We start from the raw sequence: 26,216 nt of genomic DNA, 5'->3' as shown, positions 1-26,216 counted from the left end.
TAAGCCACTTACAGACTTGGGATGTGCAATCAAGATAAATGGGTTGGGGTCAATCTTTTCACTTCCCAACATGCACAAGTTTCTGCCAGCCTTGATATTTTGCTTAAAATGTCAATCATGTGATCTTTAAAAAAGAAATTGCTACAGGTTGGGAAAGATGTGATTTAATCATCCAGCACAGAAACTGACCCTTCGGTCCAACCAATCCTTGCTGACCATAATACTAAACTGGTCCCACCTGCCTGTGTTTGGCCCATATCCCTCCAAACATTTCTCCTTACTGTACTTCTCCAAATGTCTATACATGTATCCACCAATTCCTCTGGAAGTTCATTCCACATGCAAACCACTCTTTTAAAAAATAAAAAAAAGCCCCTCATTGCCTTTTTAAATCTTTCTCTTCTCTCCTTATAAATATGCCCCCTAGTCTTGAAATGCGCCATCCTATGGAAAAGGCACCTTGTTTGTACCCTTGATTTTTATAAACACCTATAAGCTAACCCCCCTCAACCTCTATGCTCTTGACCTAGCCTCTCCTCAATGCAAAGCCTCCATTCCAAGAAACACCCTTGTAAATCAAGCTGAACCCTCTTCAGCTTGATATCCTTTCTATACCAAGGTAATCAGAACTGGACACGTACTCTAGGAGAGGCATCACAACGTCCTGTACAACTGCAACATAACATTCCCAGCTCCTATACTCAATGGACTGAGCAACGAAAACGAGCGTGCGAAGCCCAAAGCCTGTCGCATCCTATCTATCTGATGCAAACTCTAAAGAATTATGTACCTGTGCCCCAGTCTCTGTTCATAACGCTATTCAAAGCCCTACTTTTTAATTGTATAAGACCTACCCTTATTTCTTTTACTAAAATGCAATACCTCGCATTGATCTAAATTAAACTCCATCTGTCACTCCTTAGTCCATTAACCTCATTGATCCAGATCTCTTTGTGGAGTGCCACATGGATCAGTGCTGGGTCCTCTACTTTATCATTTACATAAATGATTTGGATGTGGGCATAAGAGGTATAGTTAGTAAGTTTGCAGATGACACCAAAATTGGAGGTGTAGTGGGCAGCGAAGAAGGTTACCTCAGATTACAACAGGATCTGGACCAGATGGGCCAATGGGCTGAGAAGTGGCAGATGGAGTTTAATTCGGATAAATGTGAGGTGCTGCATTTTGGGAAAGCCAATCTTAACAGGACTTTTACACTTAATGGTAAGGTCCTAGGGAGTGTTGCTGAACAGAAATCTTGGAGTGCAGGTTCATAGCTCCTTGAAAATGGAATCACAGGTAGATAGGATAGTGAAGAAGGTGTTTGTTATGCTTTCCTTTGTTGGTCAGTGTGTGGAGTACAGCAGTTGGGAGGTCATGTTGCGGCTGTACAGGACATTGGTTAGGCCACTGTTGGAATATTACGTGCAGTTCTGGTCTCCTTCCTATGGGAAAGATGTTGTGAAACTTGAAAGGGTTCAGAAAAGATTTAAAAGGATGTTGCCAGGGCTGGAGGATATGAGCTACAGGGAGAGGCTGAACAGGCTGAGGCTGTTTTCCCTGTAGCATTGGAGGCTGAGGGGTGACCTTTTAGAGGTTTACAAAATTGAAGGGCATGGATAGAATAAATAGACAAAGTATTTTCCCTGGGATCGGGAGTCAAGAACTAGAGGGTATCGGTTTAGGGTGAGAGGGGAAAAATGAGACCTAAGGGGCAACTTTTACACGCAGAAAATGGTAAGTGTATGGAATGAGCTGCCAGAGGATGTGATGGAGGCTGGTACAATTGCAACATTTAAGAGGCATTTGGATGGGTACATGAATAGGAAGGGTTTGAAGGGATATGGATTGGATGCTGGAAGTTGGGACTAGATTGGATTGGGATATCTGGTTGGCGTGTACAGGTTGGACCGAAGGGTCTGTTTCCATGCTGTACATCTGACTCTATAATCTTAATGGCCAGTGCAGCTGGCTATCTGTATGTATATCTATGCTTGCACTATATCTACTTGTTAAAGATATGTTAACACCTGACTTTTTTAACATGTTAATTTTGTGCATGATTATCAATGCAAAATCTGCTGAAAGTGTTTGTCAAAGATGCTTTAGGCACCAGTTGCTTACAGAAAATCAAGAAGTTGGCAAATATTTTATTTCATTGCACCAAATCAGTTGAAGTCTGGAATCAGGATTTGCAAGTCCTCTTACAAATAAAGATCAGATGTGGCAGGCACCATAAGTAGAATTTTTGCATAAGGCATTTTAAAAAGTAAAAGGAAGCTAACTAGCTTAAATTGCTAGTAGATTTAATAGACGTGAACCATTAATGTACAGCAGGTTTGTTTCCTACATTCTATCTACTTTCATGAGAATTTTGTTCTCCTTCACTTAGTCAAATACTTGACGTCAAAACTTACTTGGCTTGCACACTGACTTGTTTAGCAAAATCCTTAAATTACAGGGAGAGGTAAGGGTTTTGTATAGAAAGCCTAAACATGCCACAGCCTCTAGCTTCAAAGTTTCTAATTTTGACTACTTTGGAATGTTGGTATAATTGTAAACTGTGCTCACTTTTGCATACGATGTGATCATTGTCTTGTCTTGTAAGAAGTTGAATTAAACCCTGTATTGAAGTACCTCTTACACATCGTTTCTGTCAAATTGACAGTTTGGGACTAAGACTGCAAATTATAAAGAAGGTGCCAGAGATGTTGTAAATGGTTCCAGCATAGGATTTGATCCATTGGGGCACTGGAAAAGACTAAGATGAAGCAAGATCTTTGAGGGTGTGACAAGGTGATATAGATACAGATGAAGATATCCTGCTTGAGTAGGGAGATCAAAGCTGGCTGTCATAATGCAATAATTGCTAAATAGGTGAAATAGGAATTTTAAGAGAAACTTCTTAATCCAGGGCAGGGTTAAAATGTACTGCTTGGAATGGCTGAGGCTGATTTAGGGGAACAAAGATGTGTTGGAGTTTGGGAGGGGGGGAGAATGGGAAGTTATGAAGTAAGATGCTGATGTAATGGGCGGAGCCTTTTGAACTGTGTAAACACTGATGCAGGTTCAATGTAATCTGATAGCTGAGCATACAGAAAAAGGGTGGGGAAAATTTAGTGTTTGCCTGAAATCACTGCTGAATTGTTATGGAATGTTTGTGCAGTGGCTCTGATATTCTAGTTATCTCTTGTTTTCTTGGATTAAGATGTTGCTTTCTGTTGCTGCAACTATTTTAGTGATGGTGTAACTTTACAGTGGACTTTGCCATTACAAAGATAAATGAGTTTCTGTGGTTAGTTGGGAGCCATGTTCTGTACTCCTTTCTGATCTTACCAAATAGATTAAAGGAACTTAGAAATAATACCCTGAAAATTACATTTTTGTGTAGACGATCCTATCCCTAGTAAGGTGCTAGCACCTGTTGGATGGAGTTGAAACAAATCTACTGTTCTGATTTTTATATCAATGGTAATTAGAAAGGGATTGGAGTTAGATTCCTTGACTCCAGGTTGTCGGTCAGTTGTTATGAAACTTGTATTGACAGAATTTTTCAAAATCTCCACAACTTCATTAGTATGAAGAGGCCCTCCTTGCAATGAAAGATCTCTCTCATTTAGGGTCTCTGATACAGATTGCTATCTGTGAGGTAACTTCGGTGCAAAGCGACATAATTCACATCTTTTAAAAATGTCTGAAAAGTGGTTTGGAAGGATCTGTACTGAGCAACTTCTTAATGCAGGCCTTTGCTCTCTGCTGTTCCCGAGAATGTATGAAATGCTCATCAGTTGCTGCTCAACGGCTATGAACTCAGAAGCTGCTTTTCATCTGCATGAAACATTCTTGCTTCCAACCAATGTCTAACCTCCGGGACTACCATACCGAGGAAAGCACTGAACTGAGCTGTCACTACAGCCTTTTTGTGACAAGTTTGCAATTGGTTGAATTTAAATTCAGTTAAAACCTGGAATAAAAAACTAGTTCTTGTAATCATGCCCATGAAATATCTAGTTCAGTTTTTTTGTGAAGCATCTTTGGTCTCCTTGCCCAGTTTGGCCTGCATGTGACTTGATCCACATTGAACATCAGTGGTGTTTTTTTTCTTAACTGCCCTCTAAAATGGCCTAACTAGCCATTTGGTTCAAGCGCAACAAATGCCCATATCCTATGAATGAAAGAATAGAAAATGGCAATTTTGGATTCTGAGGCTTTCTAACTGAAATCTTTTTGGTTTTGTATGAAAATGTTTACATTCTGTGGAATGAAGAGTACAGAGGACATGCCAGGGGCAGCACTAAGTTTCAACCTGGTGAAGCTATAAATCTGGACTACTGTGTACCAAACAGTATAGGTAGCAAGTGGACAGAGCTAGTAGTCTCAGACCAACAGATTAGATCCAACCTCGGCAGTCCTGCCACATGATAATGGGCAACTAAAAACTCATTGGAGGAAGTGACTCCACAAAATCCCTATCCTCCGTGGTGGAATAGAGTGCATCTAGTGTGTAAAACAAGGCTAAGGCATTTAAAGCAATCTTCATCCATAAGTGCCAAATGGATGATTCATCTTGGTCATTTCCAATGGTTTCTAGCATCACAGATATCAGTCACCAGTCCCTTTGCTTTACTTCATGATATCAGGAAATGATTGGAGGCACTGGAAATGACAAGGCGATGGTCTCTGACAACATTCTGGCAATAGGATTGAAGGCATGAGCTCCAGAAAACTAGCTGCATCCCTAGCCAAGTTGTAACACTGACTTCAATGTGGAAAACTGACCAGGTATGTCAAGTTATACATGGCGAATCCTGTGTAGCAGCCGATTTGTCGATCCATCAGTCTCCTGTTGATCATTAGTGATGAAAAATGTTATCAACATTGCTACTAACAGCACCTGCTTACTGATGTCTAATTTGGCTGCCACCACATCCAATGAGCTCATAACCACCTCAGCTTTGGTTCAAACATGAACAAAAAGTTCATCCACGGTGGCATGCACTTGTCATCAAGGGTGCATTTGATAATGCAACATCAAGGAATCCTAACAAAACTGGAAGTCAGTGGGAATTGACGGGGGGAAGGGGGGGACCTCTCTGGATAGTTATATTTGGGGTGGTGGTGGATGCTAGTAATCCTAACTGCAGGAGTTCCTCGATCAAAATCCTGGAATGCCATAATGACACTGTGGTCTACCTACAGCACATGAACTGCAGTGGCTCAAGAAAGCAGCTCACCACTCCCTTGAGGGTCACTATGGACAAGCAATAAATGCTGACCCAACCAGCAACACTCACATCCCACAAGTGAACTAATATAACTGCATGATTCTGGATCAGTGCGCCAGACTATCACTGTGCCCCCTTTATCCGCTGGCTTAATGATGAGGTTGGGATTAGAGCCGAGGGATTGGAGGGCTGCGCGTTGTGAGGGTGAAAGGTTGGAGTGGGGTCGACAGGTTGAGGTGGTTAATGTCCCGGCGGCAGTTGGGAATGAAGAGGTAGAGGGCAGGTAATAGGCCAGCGCGGGGTGTCCAAGTGGATGCAGTGTGTTGGAGGTGGGCGAAGGGGTCCTCGGAAGATGGGCGGGAGTCCTGATTGTGAAAGTAAGCTCGGAGGCGGAGGCGACGGAAGAAGTGTTCAATGTCACGGCGTGTATTAAATTCATTGATGTGTGGACGGAGGGGGGTGAAGGTGAGTCCTTTGCTGAGCACTGATCGTTCGTCCTCAGTGAGTGGGATTGCCGTTAGGCCCAGGAGTTGGTTTTCCCCTATACACTTGCTGGCTATCCTCTTGTCAGATTATGGGGTCACTTTTTTAACGGCGTATTTAAAAATAAATGTCAGAAGTTGGGTAAAGTGCTTTTGAATATTGACTTTTTCCTATCCAAGCTTTGAATTGGAGCAGTGTATAAATGCAGAGTTCTGTTTAGAGTAGAAGCCTGCCTTGGCTTGCCAGACTGCCACTCTACTGTTTAAGGGTAGACAAGCAGCCTTGCGGTGTTGTGGCATTAGATTGGTGTGATGCAGGTTCAATGCTGCATTGCATTTTGAGGTGAAGTGCAGACCAGTTGCATTCGTGGACTTGCTCAAAGGTGTTCATTGAAGTTTGTACATACTGCCTGGTTTGATTCTCTGACAATTCTAGGTGGTATGACCAGAGGTGAAGGATAATCTTGAGCAAATCATTGTGCTACCATGTTTTAAAAATCATTCTTGTCACTGATCATCTTAGTTAACTTAAAACTGCAAAAATACTTCTGTGCCTAGAGCAGAAAGCATAATCATACCCAGACTGCTCATCCTTTCAATGCTCCCACTATTCTAACCTGTGCTTTGCACCATCACTTGAAAAGTTGCTCACTATAGCTCATCTCCCATGAAAAATTAATTATTATTAGCTGCTCAGTTTTAAGGTTGCATGGTTGAAGGGGCATAATTACTGGCTGAATACACAATTGAGATGTAATAGGATGTTGATTAGCCAATCTACTGATTTTGGCTAAACTTTTATCTGGATAATCAGGCTGCTTAATCTGCCAGAGACCGTTCCCTCATATTCCATGTCAAGGGTATTTGGTAGCTCAGTTAGCTGGATGGCAATTTTGTGACCATGATGTCAACAGCATGGGTTCAATTCCTGCACTAGCTCAGATTTCCATGAAAGGCTCTTTCAACCCTTCCCTTCTATAGGAATAGTGCCAGAAGACGGAGGATAGCAAATGTTATCCCTTTGCTCAAGAAGGGGAGTAGGGACAACCCTGGTAATAGACCAATGAGCCTTCCTTTGGTTGTGGATAGTGTTGGAAACGATTATAAGAGGATTTATAATCTAGAAAGGAATGATTTTATTAGGGGTAGTCAAGTGTTTTGTGAAGAACTGGTCCTGCCTCCAAACCTTCCTTTTGAGAAGGTGACCAAACAGGTGGATTAGGGTAATGCATTGCTGTGGTGTATATGGATTTCAGTAAAGCACTTAAGGTTTCCCACGGTAGGCTATTGCACAAAATATGGAGGCATGAGATTGAGGGTGATGTAGCAGTTTGGATCAGAAATTTTCCATCTGAAAGAAGGTAGTTGATGGGAAATGTTCATCCTGGAGTTCAGTCACTAGTGGTGTACTCCAAGGATCTGTTTTGGAGCTACTGCTGTTGGTCATTTTTATAAATGACCTGGATGAAGGCATAGAAGTACGCATTAGTAAATTTGCGGATGACACCAAGGCTGGTGGAGTTGTGCATGTTGCAGGTTAGAGGGGCATCAATAAGCTGTTGAGCTGTGGGACATGAAGTTTAATGTGGAAAAATGAGATTCCTTTTGGAGGAAATAACAGGAATACAGAATACTGGGCTAGTGGTAAGATTCTTTGAGCAGGGAGATCAGTATCCATGCGTAGATCCCTGAAAGTTGCCACACAAGTTGATAGTGCTGTTAAAAGGCATACTGTGTTTTAGGTTTTATTGATAGCGGGATTGAGCCACGAGGTCATGTTGCAGCTGTACACAACTCTGTTGCGGCCGCGCTTGGAGTATTGCGTACAGTTCTGGTCACCGCATTATACGAAGGATGTGGAAGCATTAGAACTGGTTCAGAGGAGATTTACTAGGATGTTGCCTGGTATGGAGGGAAGGTCTTATGAGGAAAGGCTGAGGGACTGTAGGCTGCTCTCATTAGAAAGAAAGTTGAGAGGTGACCTTGGAGACCTAAAAGATGATCAGGTTAGGGTGAGCTGCGAGAGCCTTTTTCTTCATTAGTGATGGCTGGCATGAGGGGACATAACTTTAAATTGAGGGATTACAGATATAGGACAAATGTCAGGTAGTCTCTTTACTCGAGTGAGGGTGTCGAATGCTCTGCCTGCAATGCTAGACTCTCCAACCGTAAAGGCATTTAAATGGTCACTAGATGATCAAATGGATCATATTGGAATAGCGTAGGTTAGATGGGCTTCTGATTGTTGCACCAACCTGTGAAACCCTTGAGGACCGGAGCGTCTGTACTGCGCTGTAATGTTCTATGTTCTCCTTGCCAGAAGTGTGGTGACCCTCACGTTTATCCATTACCAATTGTTTCATGAGCGAGTAGCCCTGCAGTCCTCTGGGACTAGATTTATCTATCTTCACTATCAGATGTGCCCTGATGGGGAGTGCAGGTGAGGCAAAGATGCAATTGTATCACCTTATTCTTTCCTCCCTCCTGTCCTGGAGGACACTGCCTGCGATCGTGCTTTCTAACATCTGTTTTAAATGTTGCTGGCCCCTTGCAGTAATGTAAAGGCATTGCTAAATGTTACAACCTGTCCATTGACTTGAGTGACTCTTGGAGCAGTCAGTCTTTTTGCAACCCAGTGTTAGCAAACTGTCACAATTGCTTCTCTACTGTGGCTGAGCAAAGGACCGTTGCTCCCGGTGTATAGGATGTGTTAACTGGTGGACTGTCCCATTAATTTGTCACTTCCACCTCTTATTGACTGTGTTTCTACAAAGTGATACTGAAATGATCTGAAGGTCATCTGCCCAGTAGTACCCAACCTATGGAGTTAATTTGTACCATACTTTAAAATGGTGCTCACGTTGGTTGGAGAACATGACTCAGGATGTGAGTAAATGCCAGTAACTGTCTGGGTGTTGGATTTCTGTGGCAAGTTTTTCCCTCTGAAATAGCTTTTTCCCTACCGTCCTGTTTGGTTGTAGTGAGCTGAATTTAAAGTGGTTATGCTGTATTGAGTTTCCCAATGGTCAGTACAGACAGGAAGAATGCATACAATGAGCTTGTGATTTGCTGCATTGAATGAAGGTGTTGCTATGCTTTCACTGCTGTCGTTTTGTTTGAATTGTGTGGTTTTGTTGTAACCAGCTGCTACATTGATGCATATCTTCTGGAACTTTCTTGTAAATGCTGAGTTCCCTGTAGAAGAGAAGGATATGCATTGCAGCAGTTACAATTGCAAGGGAGTGTTGTGTGGAACCGAAGACTTTATTGATCATTTGAGAGGTTGGAACTCTATTTCCCTGTGGATGGTATGTTTGTCTGCTTTTCCCACTCTTGCATGCTATCCTACTAATTGCATTGTATCCCAACCACTGGCTGAAGTAAATTTAACCAGTTGTGGAGGCTGATTTTATAAAGTACTTAATCTTTTGATATTCCAAAAATCCGATGGCTATTCTGAATTAAGAAGTTGAGGCCTGGGTAGGTCAGTCATGATTCTCTTGAATGGTGGGTCAGTCTTAAGGGGCTGAATGGCCTAGCTTTCTAATCTTATGTTCAATGCAGTTAGTTCACGTATGTGTGAATTTTGTCTTCCTTTCTGAACTCATTGCAATATCTAAATATAATCCTAACTAAATATGTATCCTACTGCCATTAATCTATTGCAATATTTATCCCACTTTCTTAGAATATGGCAAAGGCTAATTTTAAAATTTTAGAGCTTTGAACACTTCAAAGCAAATGGGGTGAGCTGTATTCTTTCTATGTTTTAGACTTTGTATTGGAAATCCTTGGATAGGGAATATGCTGAAATGCAGCATCTCAGAAAAATCAATGACATTTTAGCTTTTGTTCTAAATGCAGGCTTTGTTGTACACTTTCAGTTGTAGCCTGAAATGTTTGCTTTCCCTACAGATGCTCCCTGGTGTGGACACTGCAAGGCGCTTGCTCCTGAATATGCCAAAGCAGCTGCAAAGCTGAAAGAAGAAGGCTCTGAGATCAGACTTGCAAAAGTGGATGCCACTGAGGAGTCTGACCTTGCACAGATGTTCTCAGTACGGGGGTACCCAACCATTAAGTTTTTTAAAAATGGCGATAAAAGCAACCCTAAGGACTATTCAGGTAATATTTAAACATTAATACATGGTCCAATTAATGTATAAATAACTTTTTGGATTGTATTTTTCAACTATTTAATTTCCCACTTCTGAACTTGAGCTATCAACTTTTGTTAGTGGCTAACTTGTCAGAATTGGGCTGTGCGGTCTGTGTAGATCAGCTCCATTTGCAACTTAATTGCACATGGATGGTATAGAACTGATCACAGTTGAAACAATGCACTAAATTTACTCAAACTAATTGTTGCTTTTTTTTTGTTACTGCCAATTCTTTAGCCACTGTCCTTTCTTTGTCTGAATTTCTAACTAGAACCTCTTCAAAGTTACAGCCCAGAAATTGGCCATTCAACCCATTGACTGCACTAAATTAACTATCCAGATCCACTTTCCATCACCTGAACTTAGCCTTGCAGGTTCTAGACTTTCAGGTGCCATTTTTAGTTACTACTAAAAATGAGTGAGTTTAAGATTTTTTGCCTTAACCATCACTGAAAAGTGAATTCCAGGCATTCAGCATCCCCTGGTAATTGATTCACCAATTAGGGGAAGTAGGTCTTCCCTACCATTTTTATCTATCTGGGGCTCTGCTAATTTTGTGCTTCAAGTCACACCTCTCTGCCTCTAAGGAAAGCAACCCTTGTCTATCCAAACTTTCATAGCTGCAGTTTTCAAGTCCTGGCAACATTCCTGTGAATCTCCTGTAGGCCAATGATGTCTTTCCTGTTTTGGTCAATGAAGGTAGACAGCACTTTATTGAAAAACTAACCCCTTCAGGAACCTATGGATTGGTTTTAAGGTCTTTTTTTTTTTCTACACCTCTTAATATCCTCCATTTATTGTGTATTCCCTTGTTTGCCTTCAAATGCATAACCTTTCACGTTATGTTGAAAAAATGGTAAATGGAATTCATTCATCCAAACCATGGACATTGTGCTATAGTCAATAGTTATCCTCTTCAGTATCAGCTACTTGGTTACTCTGCAAATTTCTAAGTTGTGCTCCAATCTAATTCATTAACATAACCACAACAAGACATCCACGTTGAGCCTTGTGCAACATGACAGGAAACCACTTTCGGTTTGCAAACACAGATCTACGGTTATCCTTTGTTTCCAGTCAGTGTCAATTTTGGATGTAACTTGCTACTTTCCCTGTCCCTTGGGTTTTCATTTTTGCAATTTGACTCCCATATGAGACTGTCAAAAACTGTACTAAAATTGTATAAATATCCATTGGACTGCCTTTGTAAATCCTAGTTATTTCTGCAAAACGTTGAATTCTTGGTCAGACATTACCTTCTCTTAAAGCCATGTTGATTATCCACGCCTTTCCAAATAAACTCATTCTAATGGACACTGATCCCAATATTTTGTCCTTTACCCAGGTTGGACCGACTAGACTGTAACTATTCATTTCTGTACTGCAGAAATGTAGATAGTGTTTGATCAGCATTCTCTTAGCATGAGCAAGTTTGATTTCCTTCATGTGGTTTCATTCATCTTTGTCTTACATTTTGTGCAATTTATTACATGGTTTTTGTTTCACTTTGAGACTGAAAATCCTGTTTCATTCAGGTTTGTTGTCAGTGTCTTAGAAGTGAAATCCTAGTACTTCACACTCGAACATGATGCCAAAATTATATCACTTGTGTTGGCTAGTATTCTCATTTAAATCTCTGAATGTATAATTGTGAATGTGAAATTTACATCTGAGGGCTGCAGAAAAGGAATTTAAGGTTGGAAATGTTTTGGGCATTTTGCATTTCAGGATATGACTTGAGCAATTTTGATCCAGACCCAGTGATAAAATTAGTCACCTGAAGCATCAAAATGGTTAAAATCCTTTTGAAGTAGAAATTAATTCAAATTGAAGAAGAAAATGGAGGGAGCTATGTTTGACCTACGCTTCTATCAACCAGGACTGATCTTTATCCCACTATTGCTACCTGCACTTTTACTTTTCCTTGACCTCTTACTAGCTCCTTTTTATCTTGCACCATTGTCCTGTTCCACATCTAACCACCCACATCTTTCGCAGACCTCTCCTATCTGTTTTGTCTCACTCCCTGCTGTCTCATTCCTTCTTTCATTATTATAGCGTCTTGCATTTTCAATTTTTCCGACTTGAGGTAATTGGGCTGAAACGTTAACTGTTTCTCTCTACAAGTGCTGCCTGATTTGCTATTCATTGTTTGGGGCAGGGATTTGAAATTCCTGAGTTTCTTCAAGGTTACCCTTGGAAGGCATTAGATGCTTGTTTTGGGATATCGTTCCTATGGCCTTTATTGTTCACAATTATTGTTCCTCCAACCACAAGGGATGAACTTGGATTTCACCAGTTTCCTCATTTCCCCTCCCCCCAGCCTGTCTCAGTCAAATCCATCAAATTCAGCACCGCCTCCCTAACCTGCACTCTTCTTCCTGACCTCTCCGCCCCCACCCCAATCTGTCCTATCACCCTCACCTTGACCTTTTTCCACCTATCACATTTCCGACGCCCCTCCCCCAAGTCCCTCCTCCCTATCTTTTATCTTAGCCTGCTGGACAAACTTTCCTCATTCCTGAAGAAGGGCTAATGCCCGAAACGTCGATTCTCCTGTTCCCTAGATGCTGCCTGACCTGCGCTTCTCCAGCAACACATTTCCATCTCTGATCTCCAGCATCTGCAGACCTCATTTTCTCTTTATTGTTCACATCCTAGTTAGTAGTATACCGGTATAAACCTTGCAGTGAGCGGCTTATTGGTGGTGGGGGGGGGGCATCTGTTTTAATTCCACTTGGACCTTGGCTGATGTCCAATCATGTGAACCTGATTTTGGATAGTGTGGCAAGCATCTTTGGACATGGAAGATCTCTGGGAAGGGAGAACCTCAGCTGTGAACCTTGTGACTTTCTTCTTGAATTGCCAAGTGATTCCCTGCACTACTTAACAAAAGAGCTCTATCTCCCTCCCACTTCTGCAGCATCTCTTGTCAATTCAGTACCATGTCATAAGGATTCATACTGTGATTTACTGATAAGATTTCTTGCATATTGAGACTGATGTTTTATACAAAATTATTTTCCCTATCTGACTACAAAACCTAACATGGCAAGAACAGATCTGATTTTTGACATTAAGTCCCAAAAGTATGGATATTGCTGCAGTAATCAAGGTAATGGGTGCTGGCTGCTGGAACTCTGATCTTCTGAAGCCAGTACTTTGAAAGTCTGATTATAATGGTTTGGTTTATTTTTAAACGGAAACCTGTTTAACTTGTGTTTAACAATATTGGGAGGGGGGGGTGCCAAGACACTTTGCAGTTTCAAAAATTCATCCCGAGAACAATAAATAATCCTCTTCATTAGCAACCTTTCCCAGAAACTAAGCTATTTGCAGAGCTCTTTCCTTTGGGCCTGCTTTGAAAGAAGTTAGCTAGTTCTCAATTTTAACAAAGATGCCATTGCATTTAAATGGTAATAGTGAGCACTATCTTATACAATGGGAGTAAAGCTTCATTATTCAGTTCCCATCAGCCAGTAACTCTGAAGTTCAATGCTCCAGGAACTTGATTACAACGCTCAGCCAAAGCCTCCAGTTCATTAGCAATTTTTCAACAATACTAATCAAAAGGACTTGCCTAACAGTTGCGTGTGTGGACCCTGTTCATACTTTGTGCATTGCACAGTAGCAGACCATTTGGTCCACACTAGTGTTTATGCTCCACATGAACTTCCAGTTTGCTTCTTGTTGCTCTTTATTTCTTAATTTCTTTCTCCTTTTGTGTGCTCATCTATCTTGCCCTTCAGTGCATCACTGGAATGTTAAGTCTTTTAAGTTCTCTGGTTCTGGTGAAGGGTTGTCAAACTGCACTTTGCTTGTCTGCAGATACTGCTTGACCTGCTCTGTATTTCCAATCTTTTGATTTTTTTGTATCATGAGAGAGCCTGGAGTTAGCTAATGTTGCTTTTCTCCTGGATTGCCAGTGTTAATAACAAGGTTGGCTCTATAAAGTGCACAATAAAAAGGTTAGCCAACGACCCAAATGGCAATCCTCATTACTTCATGAACTAGTTGCTCACTAACAAGTATTCCTTTTTTTAAAAAATTCTTTGATCTTTGGTTTTGTTAGCTGGACGACAGCATGAAGATATCATGAACTGGCTGAAGAAGCGTATGGGACCTGCAGCAGACACCATTAAAGAAGCAGATGCTGCTGAGAAACTTGTGGACTCATCAGAAGTGGTGGTTATTGGGTTTTTCAAGGTACTGATTATTTAAGTTTTCGGGCAGACTGTTGTGGATTTACCACCATGAGGGTAGTACCATGTGAGTAAGGGCCAAGTGCTATATTAGCCACTCGTGATTTGGGAGAAGTTTTTTTTTTGCAGCAGATTCTTTTTCTAGCTAATGGCTGCAGATGATTAATGCAAGAAACAGGCAGACCTGCCCCGTGCTTCCCCTTTTTTTTTCCTTGAATGATACATTACTTCCACAGAAGTAGATTGAAAGTCAGGTTGATGGTGGTTGGAGTTTCCCCAAATTAAACTGACACTGTAGCCTTGATAGAAGTTTTAACATGTTGCAAATTAGCAAGTTTACATGCTACTGCTTCTGTATGGGATTCTAATAGAATAGCAATTAAAGAATGTCTTGAGCATGTAGCAAGTGGAGGCTGAGAGAGACTAAATGATAAAGATGCTAGGTTTATTTGTCCCCTGCTCCTCTATGCACACTTATTGCAGCAACAGGTTAGAGGATTGAGTTTTGTTTGCTGCGATAATACTAAAAGGTAAAAGTTTAGCAATACTTTAAATTCTGTTATTTGTAGGTTGCACAAACTGTATTGAAGATTCTAAAGTATAACTCCAATTCTGGAAATACCCATGGATCAGGCATCATCCATGAATAGAGAAACAGTAAATGGTTTTTGGTTAACAGCTTGTCATCAGTATTTGGTTGGCAACATAATCCTGGGTCAAAATCCTGGAACTCCCTCCCTAACTGTGTGCGCCTTCACCAAATGGACATTGGTGGTTCAAGAAGTCAACTCATTACTTTCAGCTAGGGATGGGCAATAAATGCTTGTGCAATCAGTGAGTCTCTCATGCTATGAACAAATTTTTTTTAACAAATAAAGTAGTCTCTACACTCTCTCCTCTCTCTCCTCTCTCTGCAGAAATGCAGATTTTGCTTCAGTGTGTACCATGAGGTCCAGTGCTATTCCTCTGTCTCTTTCAGATTTGAGACTGACATTCTCCTCCAGTTTGACTCTTGCCAGGATTAATGCTTTACTGGTCCTGACACAGATTGTCACTAAAGACTAGTGATGGAGTTTAGGGAATACTGTTCCACTCATTTCTGCTGATCTGCTCTTCCTTGATTCTTCTTGCCTCTGCATTGTGTGTGTTAAATGGCTGCATGCAATCTGTACTCTTGTTACCTGCAGTCTTGATTTGAACTGTACTAAAACAGCAGCTCTAAACCAGTCCTCCCAAATTTAAAATTGATCATCTTCTAGCAAAGTCTTGGATCTGTAACTTCAACTGTCCAGTTTACACTGGCTCCCTTACATTTAGCAAGTCAAAATTTCTTGCTGCCCTTTATAATCTAGTCCCAGCCTGTGTCTCAATCTCTAGCTTTGTAACCCTTCAGATGTCTTTTGCTACAACAGAATCTCTTTTCTCCCCTTGTTTTGATAAATGCTTATTGAACCACTACATATCCAACTTAGTCCTGATGCCTTTATTTTTAAGAAAAATAATTGTTTTAACCCACTCTTAATTGTCTTCGATGTTCCTTCTTGTATGAGTGCTAGAAAAATGCAAGCTGTTTAACTTTGTATCCAGTACAAAGCTTTGACATCAACTCTTCCTAATTACTATAGGTCAGAGTTCTAATTTTATTATTCCTGAACATTACAAAGGGTCATAAAGCCCAACTGAGTGGTGCTTTGAACCCATGATGGAAGTGTTTTAATCCTGTGCAGCCTGTCTTTCACTTTCCCCTGTTGTGATTTAAGGCCATGTAGATCACTATCTGCTGTCATCCAATAACATGGCTGATTTTACTCCAGCAGTCACTTCACTTCACTTCACTTGCCTGTTTTCTCCATAATTCTCAACTCTCATCAATCAAAAATCTAAATCGCATTGTGACAGTTTCCACTGCTGTCTGGGGAAGAGAGTAGAGGAGAGATTCCCCCTACGTTGAAGGGGTGGCCCCCTCATTAAACAGTTTCCTGTTGGTGGTTCTTTTCCCTAAGGGGAAGCATCCTTTCATCACACCAGAGAATTGTAACTGGTGCAGTGTCTGCAATGATGGCTTGAGTTTGAAGTGATTTGAATACTTAATTTCTTACCATATTCTGTCATTGAATAGTCCAGATAAGGAACAAAGCTTAAAAATGTGTTGCTGGAAAAGCGCAGCAGGTCAGACAGCATCAAAGGAACAGGAGAATTGACGTTTCGGGCATAAGCCCTTCAGGAATTCCTGAAGAAGGGCTTGTGCCTGAAACGTCAATTCTCCTGTTCCTTTGCCTGACCTGCTGCGCTTTTCCAGCAACACATTTTTAAGCTCTGATCTCTAGCATCTGCAGTCCTCACTTTCTCCTAGATAAGGAACAAAGTTTTTCATTGCTTATGTCATTGCTGTTACGTGTTGCTTTCTTCTATTGCAGAGTTGCTTATTTGGACTCCTGGATGAGATGATTTAATTCTATATCCTGGCCCTTGAGTATATGACTGGCTGCTCAGTGCATATGTGCTGAACAGCTTCAGTCTTTCAGTTGCTCGTTTTGAAAGGATGTTCTTATTGAACAGAATTTCTTTTAGCTTTCTCAACATCTTTTCATCTGTACCTTTATGAGCACCAATGCAATCATTATTTTTGTCAACTTGTATAAAACGTTATTAAAAAGACATGTTTCTTTTTCAAAGACAATTGTCACTGAAGTAAAACTTTAAAACCTGTTGCATCTTTCTCAATCTTTCACTTTAGTGTAAGTATTCTCAATTAGTGTATGGTTGCTAGATAGTGACATTGGCATTTCATGTAGTCTGAAAGTTGATTTTAATTTAATCCTCCTGAAATGCAGTTACTATTTAATGAAAACTCTATGGTCTTACTACAGTAAGAAAACCCTGCCGTTTTTGTTTTTTGTTAAACAAGCTCAAACTTGCATGGCTCCTGAGTGGAATGGGAATGTATCTGAATAAAATGGTTTCCCTTTCAGGATATGGAAGGTGGCGATGCCAAAACATTCCTGCAGGCTGCAGAGACATTTGATGAGGTGCCATTTGGAATCACTTCAGAAGGAGACCTTTTCAAAAAATATGATGTGAAGAAGGATGGTGTTGTCCTTTTTAAGAAGGTATTTGATTAATCCATCTACTTTGTAGCAGATTTTGATTGTTAGCCTTGGCTGTTTGTTTTATTTTGAAGCAAATGGTCTCCAAGTGGAGACCAATCATACTCCTGACTGCAGTTGGCCCAGTGATAATAAGATGTACTCTCGGCTAGAAAGCTGCTGATGACATACTTTTGACCTCGACTTTAGGTAACCATAGGTTTGTAATGTTGGTGTTGGGCTGTTCTTGCAGCAACTCTTGAGAATTTTGACTGAAAAGTGCAGCAGTACAATCAAATTCTTTCTAAAATTGATTATCTGTGACATTTTAAGTGGGGCTGTCCACAAGAAAGCTTCAGGGTTTTGAACCTTAACATTCAGGGATGATGCTAGGAATTACTTCAATGTGTGATGGAATTTCGTGTCTCAAAAACTTTGCTGAAGCAGAATTAGTTTGGAAAAACTTCAAGGCTGATGGGTCTCTATCAGCAAGGGATTTAAGGAGTCATAGAGATGTACAGTATGCAAACAGACCCTTCGGTCCAACTTGTCCATGCCGACCAGATACCCCAACCCGATCTAGTCCCACTTGCCAACACCTGGCCCTTCCTATTCATATACCCATCCGGATGCTATTTTAAATGTTGCAAATTGTACTAGCCTCCACTTCCTCTGGCAGCTCATTCCATACACGTACCACTCTCTGTATGAAAACATTGCCCCTTAGATCACTTTTTATATCTTTCCCCATTCGCCCTAAACCTATACCCTCTAATTCTGGACTCCCCTACCCCAGGGAAAATATTTTGTCTATTTCTCCTATCCATGCCCCTCAGCCTCTGCTCTAGGGAATACAGCCCCAGCCTGTTCAACTCTCCCAGTAGCTCAAATCCTCCAAACCTGCCACTTCTCAGCCCATTGGCCCATCTGATCAAGATTCTGTTGTAATCGGAGGTAACCTTTGCTGACCACTACAACTCCAATTTTGGTGTATGGAACATTTTGTTAAATGGAGCTAAGAATCAGATCCAGCTAATTGAGTGATAGTGACACAGAAGGGATGAGGAGATTGCCTTACTACTTTATTCCAAAGGGCTAGTGATTGGATTCTTTCACTGGGAGTGGTGGAAATAACTTGCGGTGAACTGTTCTTAAAGCTGTCCCACACTTTCCCAGTATAGGTACTGACAAGTTAATAAAATTCTTTGAATGCACTAAATTCAGATTCCAGTTTGTGACTCCCATGATGAGTAATTAATGTGTGCAATAAATAGCTCATCTCAGTTACTGATGTGACCCCTGTGTTAATGTCTTTGGATTGCAGGGTGATCCATTCATTTGTATTGATCTGGCTGGCATGGTCCTGAATTGCAAACAAGTGTTACCTATTTTTTCCATTTGGAGCTGCCAACACATTGCTAAATAGCTGAATTTGTAACTATTTGTTACATTTTTTAAAAACTGGAACCGTGTTAATTGCCCAAGGCAGAGCTGTAGTCTCCAGCCATTAAGTGCAGCTGTTGCATATTTTGTAGGTTTGATTGACTTTGAGCCTACAACCTGATACCAGTGGGCGGCAGTATTTGAATGTTAAAGGGAAAGCATTTGAGACGATAGCTTAAATAATTCTTGTTTCTGATGCTTCCATGTTCTAAAAATATCCAGACTGCCTGTAACACTTTCTTTCTGCATAAAATTGTCATGCAGCTAACTTTTTAACTTTAAAGGTGAAACTTTTTTTTTTCCCCTGAGGTAAGGTGTAGGAGGTAAAAACAATGACTGCAGATGCTGGAAACCAGAGTTTCGATTAGGGTGGTGCTGGAAAAGCACAGCAGGTCAGGCAGCATCCGAGGAGCAGTAAAATCAGTGTTTCGGGCAAAAGCCCTTCATCAGGAATACAGGCAGAGTACCCGAAGGGTGGAGAGATAAATGAGGGGGGTGGGGGTGGGGAGAAAGTAGCAGATCTGAATTCTTAGACCCAAAGCTCCTGGCATTTTCTCTGGAAAAACAAATAGGTCAAATAACTGGGAATGATCCTTATTCCCACGGTGAGGACTATTAAACCACCTGCCACGGTCCATCAGTTTCCCATGTTGTAGTTGGAGTGAGCTGAGTAAACAGGGTATCAGGTGGTGGTTCTTCAGTCCCCTGTCATCCACCCAATGCACTCGGTTACTAGCTAGTTGCTAAAGAGTTCAGTTTTTGGGAACATAATGTTTGAAGGTTTTTTCAGGGGAAAAAAGCAAGAACCAGTTGTCCTTTCTGATCAGTAAAGCCCATCTGCCAGTTCAAATGGAAATCATATATTTATTATTTTTATTTTAAACTTTTTAATTTACTGGAACTAGTGATCTGGTAACCACCCTCCCTTCTGCTTCACTGCACAGTCTAGTTTCAAAGGATTCCCTGAACTATCTGTTTCTGGTGATAGGTGAAAAGTTTGAAATTTTATGGTTTTGTTCTCCCTTGTGTGTTCCCTTTTTGAATGGAGGTTTTGAGTGTCATGTCATTAGCATGGATTTTAGATGGTCTGTTGTTGGGGAGGTGGGGCTAAGTATTTAGCTTTTCTGCAAATGGGCAATTGTGTGGAAGATTTTCTTCACCCCATGACTAAATCCTCATCTGTGGGCATATTGCAGTGGGAACAGAGTCTCTGGTTTGACATTGAGCGAAATAATAGAAATATACCAACTTGAGCGACACTGTCTTGTCTTTGTTGTATCCCAACAATCTTGTATGCTGCAAACTCAAGGGCAATTGTCAGTGAATTGGTTCTATGCCCTGTTAATGGGGACCATGCCCAGACTGTGTGATGTAAAATCGAAGTTAAATCTAAATCCTTATAGCTGCAATTTCCAGGGAGCCACTGGGTGGCAGGATTGATCTAATGCATTAACCAGCTTTGGTTTATCCAAGCCTTTTTGGAGGTCCTATGAAATGTTGGCTTTGGCTTTGACTCCACATTATTAAATTTGAAATTCAATTACTTTTAAACTATTTGGAAATCATTACCATGAAAGTTTTACAACCCATGGTAGAGCATCATAAACTGAGCCCTGCTAATCCTAGAATTGTACCAAATGTTTGAAATTATGCACACTACCCCAATTTATGTGCCTTTCAGATAAAGGTTGATACTGCAGTCAAGATTTCTGTAGTAAACAAAAGTTAAGTAATGAGTAAATAGATGTAAACCATTGACGTATAGCACAATACTAACTAAAATTCTAATCCCTACGAACTCCCCCCTCACAGGCAACATAAGGAAAATTGTTCAGAGGCAGAGAAAATCTAGGGATGTCAGCTCTGTGGTCATTGCTTCCCAATTCAATATTGAAATTGTACATTGGGTAGCGAGGGTCTTGGTATTCCATTGTCTTTCTCTGGAAGCTTCTGGTGAGTTGTATAGAGAAACTAATTTTACTTGGACAGGTCTCTGATTTATCAGTTGTAGCAACTACTACAAGAAAGGTAAGTACTTTTCTTCAAGTTTCATCTGTAAGTCCTGTTTGCTGTCCTATCTTTGCCTTATTGTGACCTAGTGATATTTTGAATGTTCCTTGTTCAGACAATAAGCAAAGTAGCTGGAGTTCCCAATGTTTGCCTTCAATCCTATAATTACTGAAATGGTCGCTTTTTAAGGAAAAGATCTGGTTTGTTTTGTTTCCCTGAGTGACTTTTTTTTTAAAAACTTTGTTTGTGGGAGATTGCTTGGCATTTCACTAGTGATCTGAGTGCCCTATTGTTTATCAGCTAATAATTTTTAAAATGAGGTTAAGGAACTACTTTTGAGCAGCAAGTAAATGAAGTAAGACCCTTGTTTGGTAGTGGTTGTACCTGGAATAGGTTATTTTTCTGCAGTGTCCAGTTGAGGGCTGGACACTTTAGCGTTCCCTATTTATTGTGAAAGCAAGCTCCCTTTTTTTCCTGGGTTGTCATTCCTGATATTTGAGTCACTAAGCAGGGATCAAAGTATTATTTTCTGCTAAGCAGATGTTGGGAAATGATTTGGAATTTAATGTCACTTCATTCTTTTGCTGTGGGTGGCACGGTGGCTCTGGCTCGCACTGCTGTTCTCTCAGCACCACGGACCTGGATTCGGTAAATGCAGTGAAATGTGTGGGTGGGTTACTCTTCAGTGTCAGTGTGGACTTATTGGGCTGAAGGCCTGTTTCCACACTGTAGGGAATCTAATCCTGTTGTGCTTTGGATGTTGGGTCTTGACAGTCCCAGTTCAAGCACAGGATTATCATGTAATTCCCTGCACTCACGTACAGTGTGTGTGGCCTTTGAGATTTGGCTGTGCTTTCAGTTCTAAGTGACCATTTCCAGTTACGGTTTTAAGTTTCATGGGGAGGTGGGGATGAGCAGTGCTAACTTAAGATCATGATCCCATGTGTTTAAACTAGTTTGATCCACTTGTCACCAGTCCATCCCACTAGATGTACAGATTTAGAATGTGGGCTTCAAACTGAATGCTGAGTCAGAAAGGATGATCATCTTAAGCAAAGCACAAAACTTTAAAAGGGGAAATGAAACCAGTTGCATTTAATTTCCTGTTACTAATGTTAATAATTTCTTTACATTTCAACACTATCAACAAGTAACAACACTTTCACTTTTGTTTTAAGCCCTTCCTGAGTGGGAAATGCTTCATGATCTTCTAGCTGTGCTAACAAAGAAGAGCATGTAACTCTGGATTTTTGTGGTGTGCGGGAAAGAATGAAATTCTGGCTCAGCACTGGTATTTTCAATGGGTGAGATACCACAATTACAGTTATGCTGTGTGCACTGGAGATGTGCAAAAGTTTTACTTTTTTTTTTAAGTAGTTTATTTTTGTCAGTCTGTGTTGAGCAGCCACAAACCATGGGGTATTGAGTTTAAAGGATTAGGAGACTTGAAGAACTTGTCTGCTGTCTTGATGTGAAGTGATGCACGTAGGCAGAATGCTGGAATAACCTTTCACTTGTCACTAGTGGCCTTCAGACTTCCTAGATACTGTTGCTGTGTAGTCTGCTAGTTGTAGGAATTCCAAATCTGAGAGATTGTCCATCCTCTCTCGAAAGGGAAAGTAAGGTGACTGGAGCTTTTCTTTAAAAGCTTAATTGCATAAATTATAAAGAGGTATCAAGCTTTTATTTTTAGCTTTGATATGGTGCAAGCCTCATTTAGTGCTTTCTACTGCTAAACCTGATCTCATGTGTGTAATTTCACACTTCCTGATGGGAGGTACGCCTTAAGCATGACTTAATGCGCAGGCAGGAAGATGATGTCCATAATTTCCTTCTAAATTGGGGACTCAGTGACTACTGGATGACTATATCTATCTATCTATCTATGAGCTGGTGTTAATGGAACTGGGGTTGTAATGCCGATGTGATATTTCTAATTGCAGCTGAGTTGGTCTCAGCTTTCCTGGTATGTTTTTACTCCCTGCCTCAGGACAAAACTGGGATCTGTCTAAAGGGTCGTCCTAGATGGATGAGGCTTTGTACAGGAGGCAAATTAAAGTTATCAATGCAGAATCAGGCCATTCACCTAATTGTCCTCACTGCTGTTTATGCTCCCCAAACTTTCCTGCCCACTAACTGTCTGCAATGTATGTTTTATAACCTTCTCCATGGTGTGCTTTTTGAGCTTCTCAAATGCATTCATTTTAGTTTTGTGCTCCCTGGGTGGCAGGCTCCACATTTAGATTATTTTCCAGGTGAACATTCAATGTATCAAGCTGGTCAACTTCCTTTCAATAACCTCTGCTTTACATCTTGAAATAAGGAGGCCAAAACTGGCCACAGTGTGATTTTATAGTTGGACATTGTGTAATAAAATGGCCGCTTTCTCTGTATGTAAAGTGTTTCAGTGGTTATTGAATTTTTTAAACTGATGTTTAAATGTTACTTCTGTTTCAGTTCGATGAAGGTCGTAATATCTATGATGGTGAAGTTACAAAGGAGAATATAATTGAATTTATTAGGAGCAACCAACTGCCTCTAGTTATTGAATTCACTGAGCAGGTACAAAAACATCTGGTTATTTTTGGGAACTGGGTGCTCAGTGTGATCCCTCCTAAATCTATGGATTAAAAATCTATGGATTAGCAATGGCACTGTTGATTTTTCTCACTGTATGTTGAGGGAATATGTATAGTGCCTTGAATGAGATGTGAACAAATCTTGTAAGTTGGCACAATTGACAATCTCTTGCCAACCTCTTGCTGCCATTGTGTATAATAGCATGTTGTTTTAAAGTGGGTGACTGTATATTAATGTACTATAATTGTGTTGCAGCAATTAGCTGTTGGGAAGATGTCACTTCACACAGACTTGCAGCTTGACCCACCTTTGTACTTCAAATGGACATTAACACAATGCTGTGAAGTATTAATGTTGGGGGAGCATGCTGGTAAAAACAGTTTTGCAACAATTTGGGTGAAAGTTCATTCACGAATGATGTTTTCTTGCAGTCTGCACCAAAGATCTTTGGTGGTGATATCAAGACCCATATGCTGCTGTTCATCCCCAAGAGTTCATCAAGCTTTGAAGAAAATTTGAACAATTTCAAGAAAGCAGCGGAGAGCTTCAAGGGCAAAGTAAGTGCATGCTTTGACATTGATCTTTTCTAGATCAGACATAATTATGGTGAAGTTTTAACCCGTGGCTTAAATATCAAAATTCCATTAATGAAAATGGAAAGCCTGTGTATATCTCCTAACTATATCTCTATTCTGGTCTAATTAGAGTTCTTTCCCATTTAATCTTATCTGAAGTTGAAGCCATCCACTTTGGATTGGAGTGGTGATTTAGTGGCTAATGCACTGCTTAGACACATGTCATCTGAAGCAAATGGAATTTTGGTTGTAATCTCGATTGATCTGACATTCAAGCGAACAACTAATGATTAACTTCCACGATCTTCCATTTTTTTTGGTATCAGGCTGCTTCTGTATTGAGCAGATTCACCATGATAAAGTATGAAGGGGTTACACTGATAACTGGCTTGTTCTCTGGAATTTAGAATGAAGAGTATTTACAACTGAAGGGATTTGCTAAGGGTGAATGTTTGTTTGTCTCCAGTGGTGAGGGGCCATCAACAGCATTGGCTGAAATTTAAATCCAGGATGTTTAGGAGCGAAACCATGATTTTAATTTTATCAACCAGCTAGCTTCATCAAGCTGCCACTGAAAATACTATGACCTCCAATCTTTCTCTACTACAAGCAGCATACCTTGCAAATGGGATCTCCTCTCCAGTCCATGCACTGCACCCCAGTCACAACTTTTTTTTTTTTTGTGCCCTTTTCCCATACCACTGTGTGGTACTTGTAATCTGAACCCTAACTGCCTGCCTTCATCTGACTTAGTTTACGTAACATTTGAATTTAGATTATGTTCCTTTTTGATCAGGTTCGGTTAATATCATCTGAGTGCTCTATAAGTTAGCTCAATCCTCAAAGCAACTGATTCATCTGGACTTGCATTATTGCAACACTATAGACTGTGTTTCTAACTTAGCATCAGAAACACAAGTGGACTTGCTGACTCTCCAGCTGTTTAGCAACATGATCCCAGACTTTGCTTATGTCCCATTTTCTACATTTGCATTTGTCATTTTCTACTTTAAATCCTTAAGGAATATTCTAGTTAATATACACTGGCCATGAATTAGATATTGGGGTGCTATTTGTCACTAAGACCCAATTGTATTCCTTTATCTTCGTGCATTGCTTTTGTAGTGGATGATTAACGATGAAGTAAAGTGCTTTCTTGTCTCTTGTTAACCATGGGCTGCTTGAGTGTCCAGGTACTAAATCCCACCCTGATATACAGAAACCAAATTTGATATGAATTAATGTTTATATCTCTGGATTTGGGGGAATGACTGTCACTTAATAACTAGGTTTTAAGGATCTTTCCGTCCCCATGTTTGAAGCAGCTCCTTTTGATCTTTCAAATGAATCTGCCCCTTCACAACTCTCCCACCAGATCCTCTTCATCTACATTGACAGTGAAGTCGAGGACAACCAGCGGGTTCTGGAGTTCTTTGGTTTGAAGAAAGAGGAATGCCCAGCCATTCGCCTCATCACCCTTGAGGAGGAGATGACCAAATACAAGCCAGAGAGCAAGGACATCACTGTAGACAATGTCAAAATGTTCTGCAACCAGTTTTTGGAAGGGAAATTGAAGGTGAGACATCTTTCAAATCACCAGGTACTGTCTGTCTGTGGAAGCCTGTTTTATAAACTGTGTAGTTTTCTTTAAGAATGTTGGTAACCGGAGGTGAATCGTGGATAGTGCTGACCAGGTAAGGGGAGTCTAGGCACCAGGGAGAAAGGAATTGAAGAATATGCTCGTGGTTTGAGATGAAAGTGTGTGAATGCCCTTCTGGGGCAGTGTAAGCTGCTTGGCTGGATGCCATTTGGGGAGTAGTTGTATTAGAGCTCTGTTTTTGTCTTCGTTTTTGCCCTTTATGATAGTACTAATCGTGCACTGGGATGCATGTTGTAGATATTGGCAGACTTCTACTGTGCTCAAGTGAGTATCATCTTTATTTGATAGTAATGCAGTGTTCCATTTTTCAGTTGCATTAATTTACACTTGTGGATAGTACTCCATTTCCCTACCTAGCCAGTGTGATATAGCAAGTAGATGATTGGTGAAGGGGTGTGAGGGTGTTGAGACTAGTGAGTGTAGAGGGCTTGTAAAGCTGAGGACGGTTCATAAAAGCCTGGTGAAGTACTTGCTAATTATGTAGACACTGAGAGTTTAATTAGGTGGACTGTGAACTGTAGCCTTGATGTTTGGATTTATAATGGAGGAAATCAAATCAAACTGGAAATATCAAGTGAACTAGGCTGATTATTTTATAGGGTTAGAGTAGAACATATGTACCAAAATGTTGTAAGTGAAACTTATCACTGGATGTGGAGGCCATTTAGTGTTGAGGATAAAAGCTAGCTAATGCTTTGCTTTATCTTTATTCTGAAGTTGAATGCACAACTCCATGCCAGATGCCACACAGGTTTAATTATGATGGGGACTGTCCTCCTGATGGCATGTATTACCT

The 26,216-nt window shown here is 40.7% G+C and overlaps 1 protein-coding gene across 1 annotated transcript in view; it reads left to right on the top strand.

Moving 5' to 3' along the window:
• Nucleotides 1-26,216, top strand: part of p4hb (prolyl 4-hydroxylase, beta polypeptide) — a 32,752-nt gene that overhangs the window by 2,422 nt on the left and 4,114 nt on the right. The window contains exons 2-7 of the mRNA XM_043715016.1: nucleotides 9,623-9,829; nucleotides 13,937-14,070; nucleotides 17,039-17,176; nucleotides 23,063-23,167; nucleotides 23,617-23,742; nucleotides 25,136-25,336. Of these exons, the coding sequence (XP_043570951.1) occupies nucleotides 9,623-9,829; nucleotides 13,937-14,070; nucleotides 17,039-17,176; nucleotides 23,063-23,167; nucleotides 23,617-23,742; nucleotides 25,136-25,336 (911 nt within the window). The remainder of the gene's footprint in view (nucleotides 1-9,622; nucleotides 9,830-13,936; nucleotides 14,071-17,038; nucleotides 17,177-23,062; nucleotides 23,168-23,616; nucleotides 23,743-25,135; nucleotides 25,337-26,216) is intronic.

This window comes from Chiloscyllium plagiosum, chromosome 24 (genome assembly GCF_004010195.1).
Source record: "Chiloscyllium plagiosum isolate BGI_BamShark_2017 chromosome 24, ASM401019v2, whole genome shotgun sequence".
NCBI classification, from domain to species: domain Eukaryota; kingdom Metazoa; phylum Chordata; class Chondrichthyes; order Orectolobiformes; family Hemiscylliidae; genus Chiloscyllium; species Chiloscyllium plagiosum.
The sequence above is the reverse complement of the archived record's forward strand: the minus strand, read 5'-3'. Positions and strand labels throughout refer to the sequence as shown.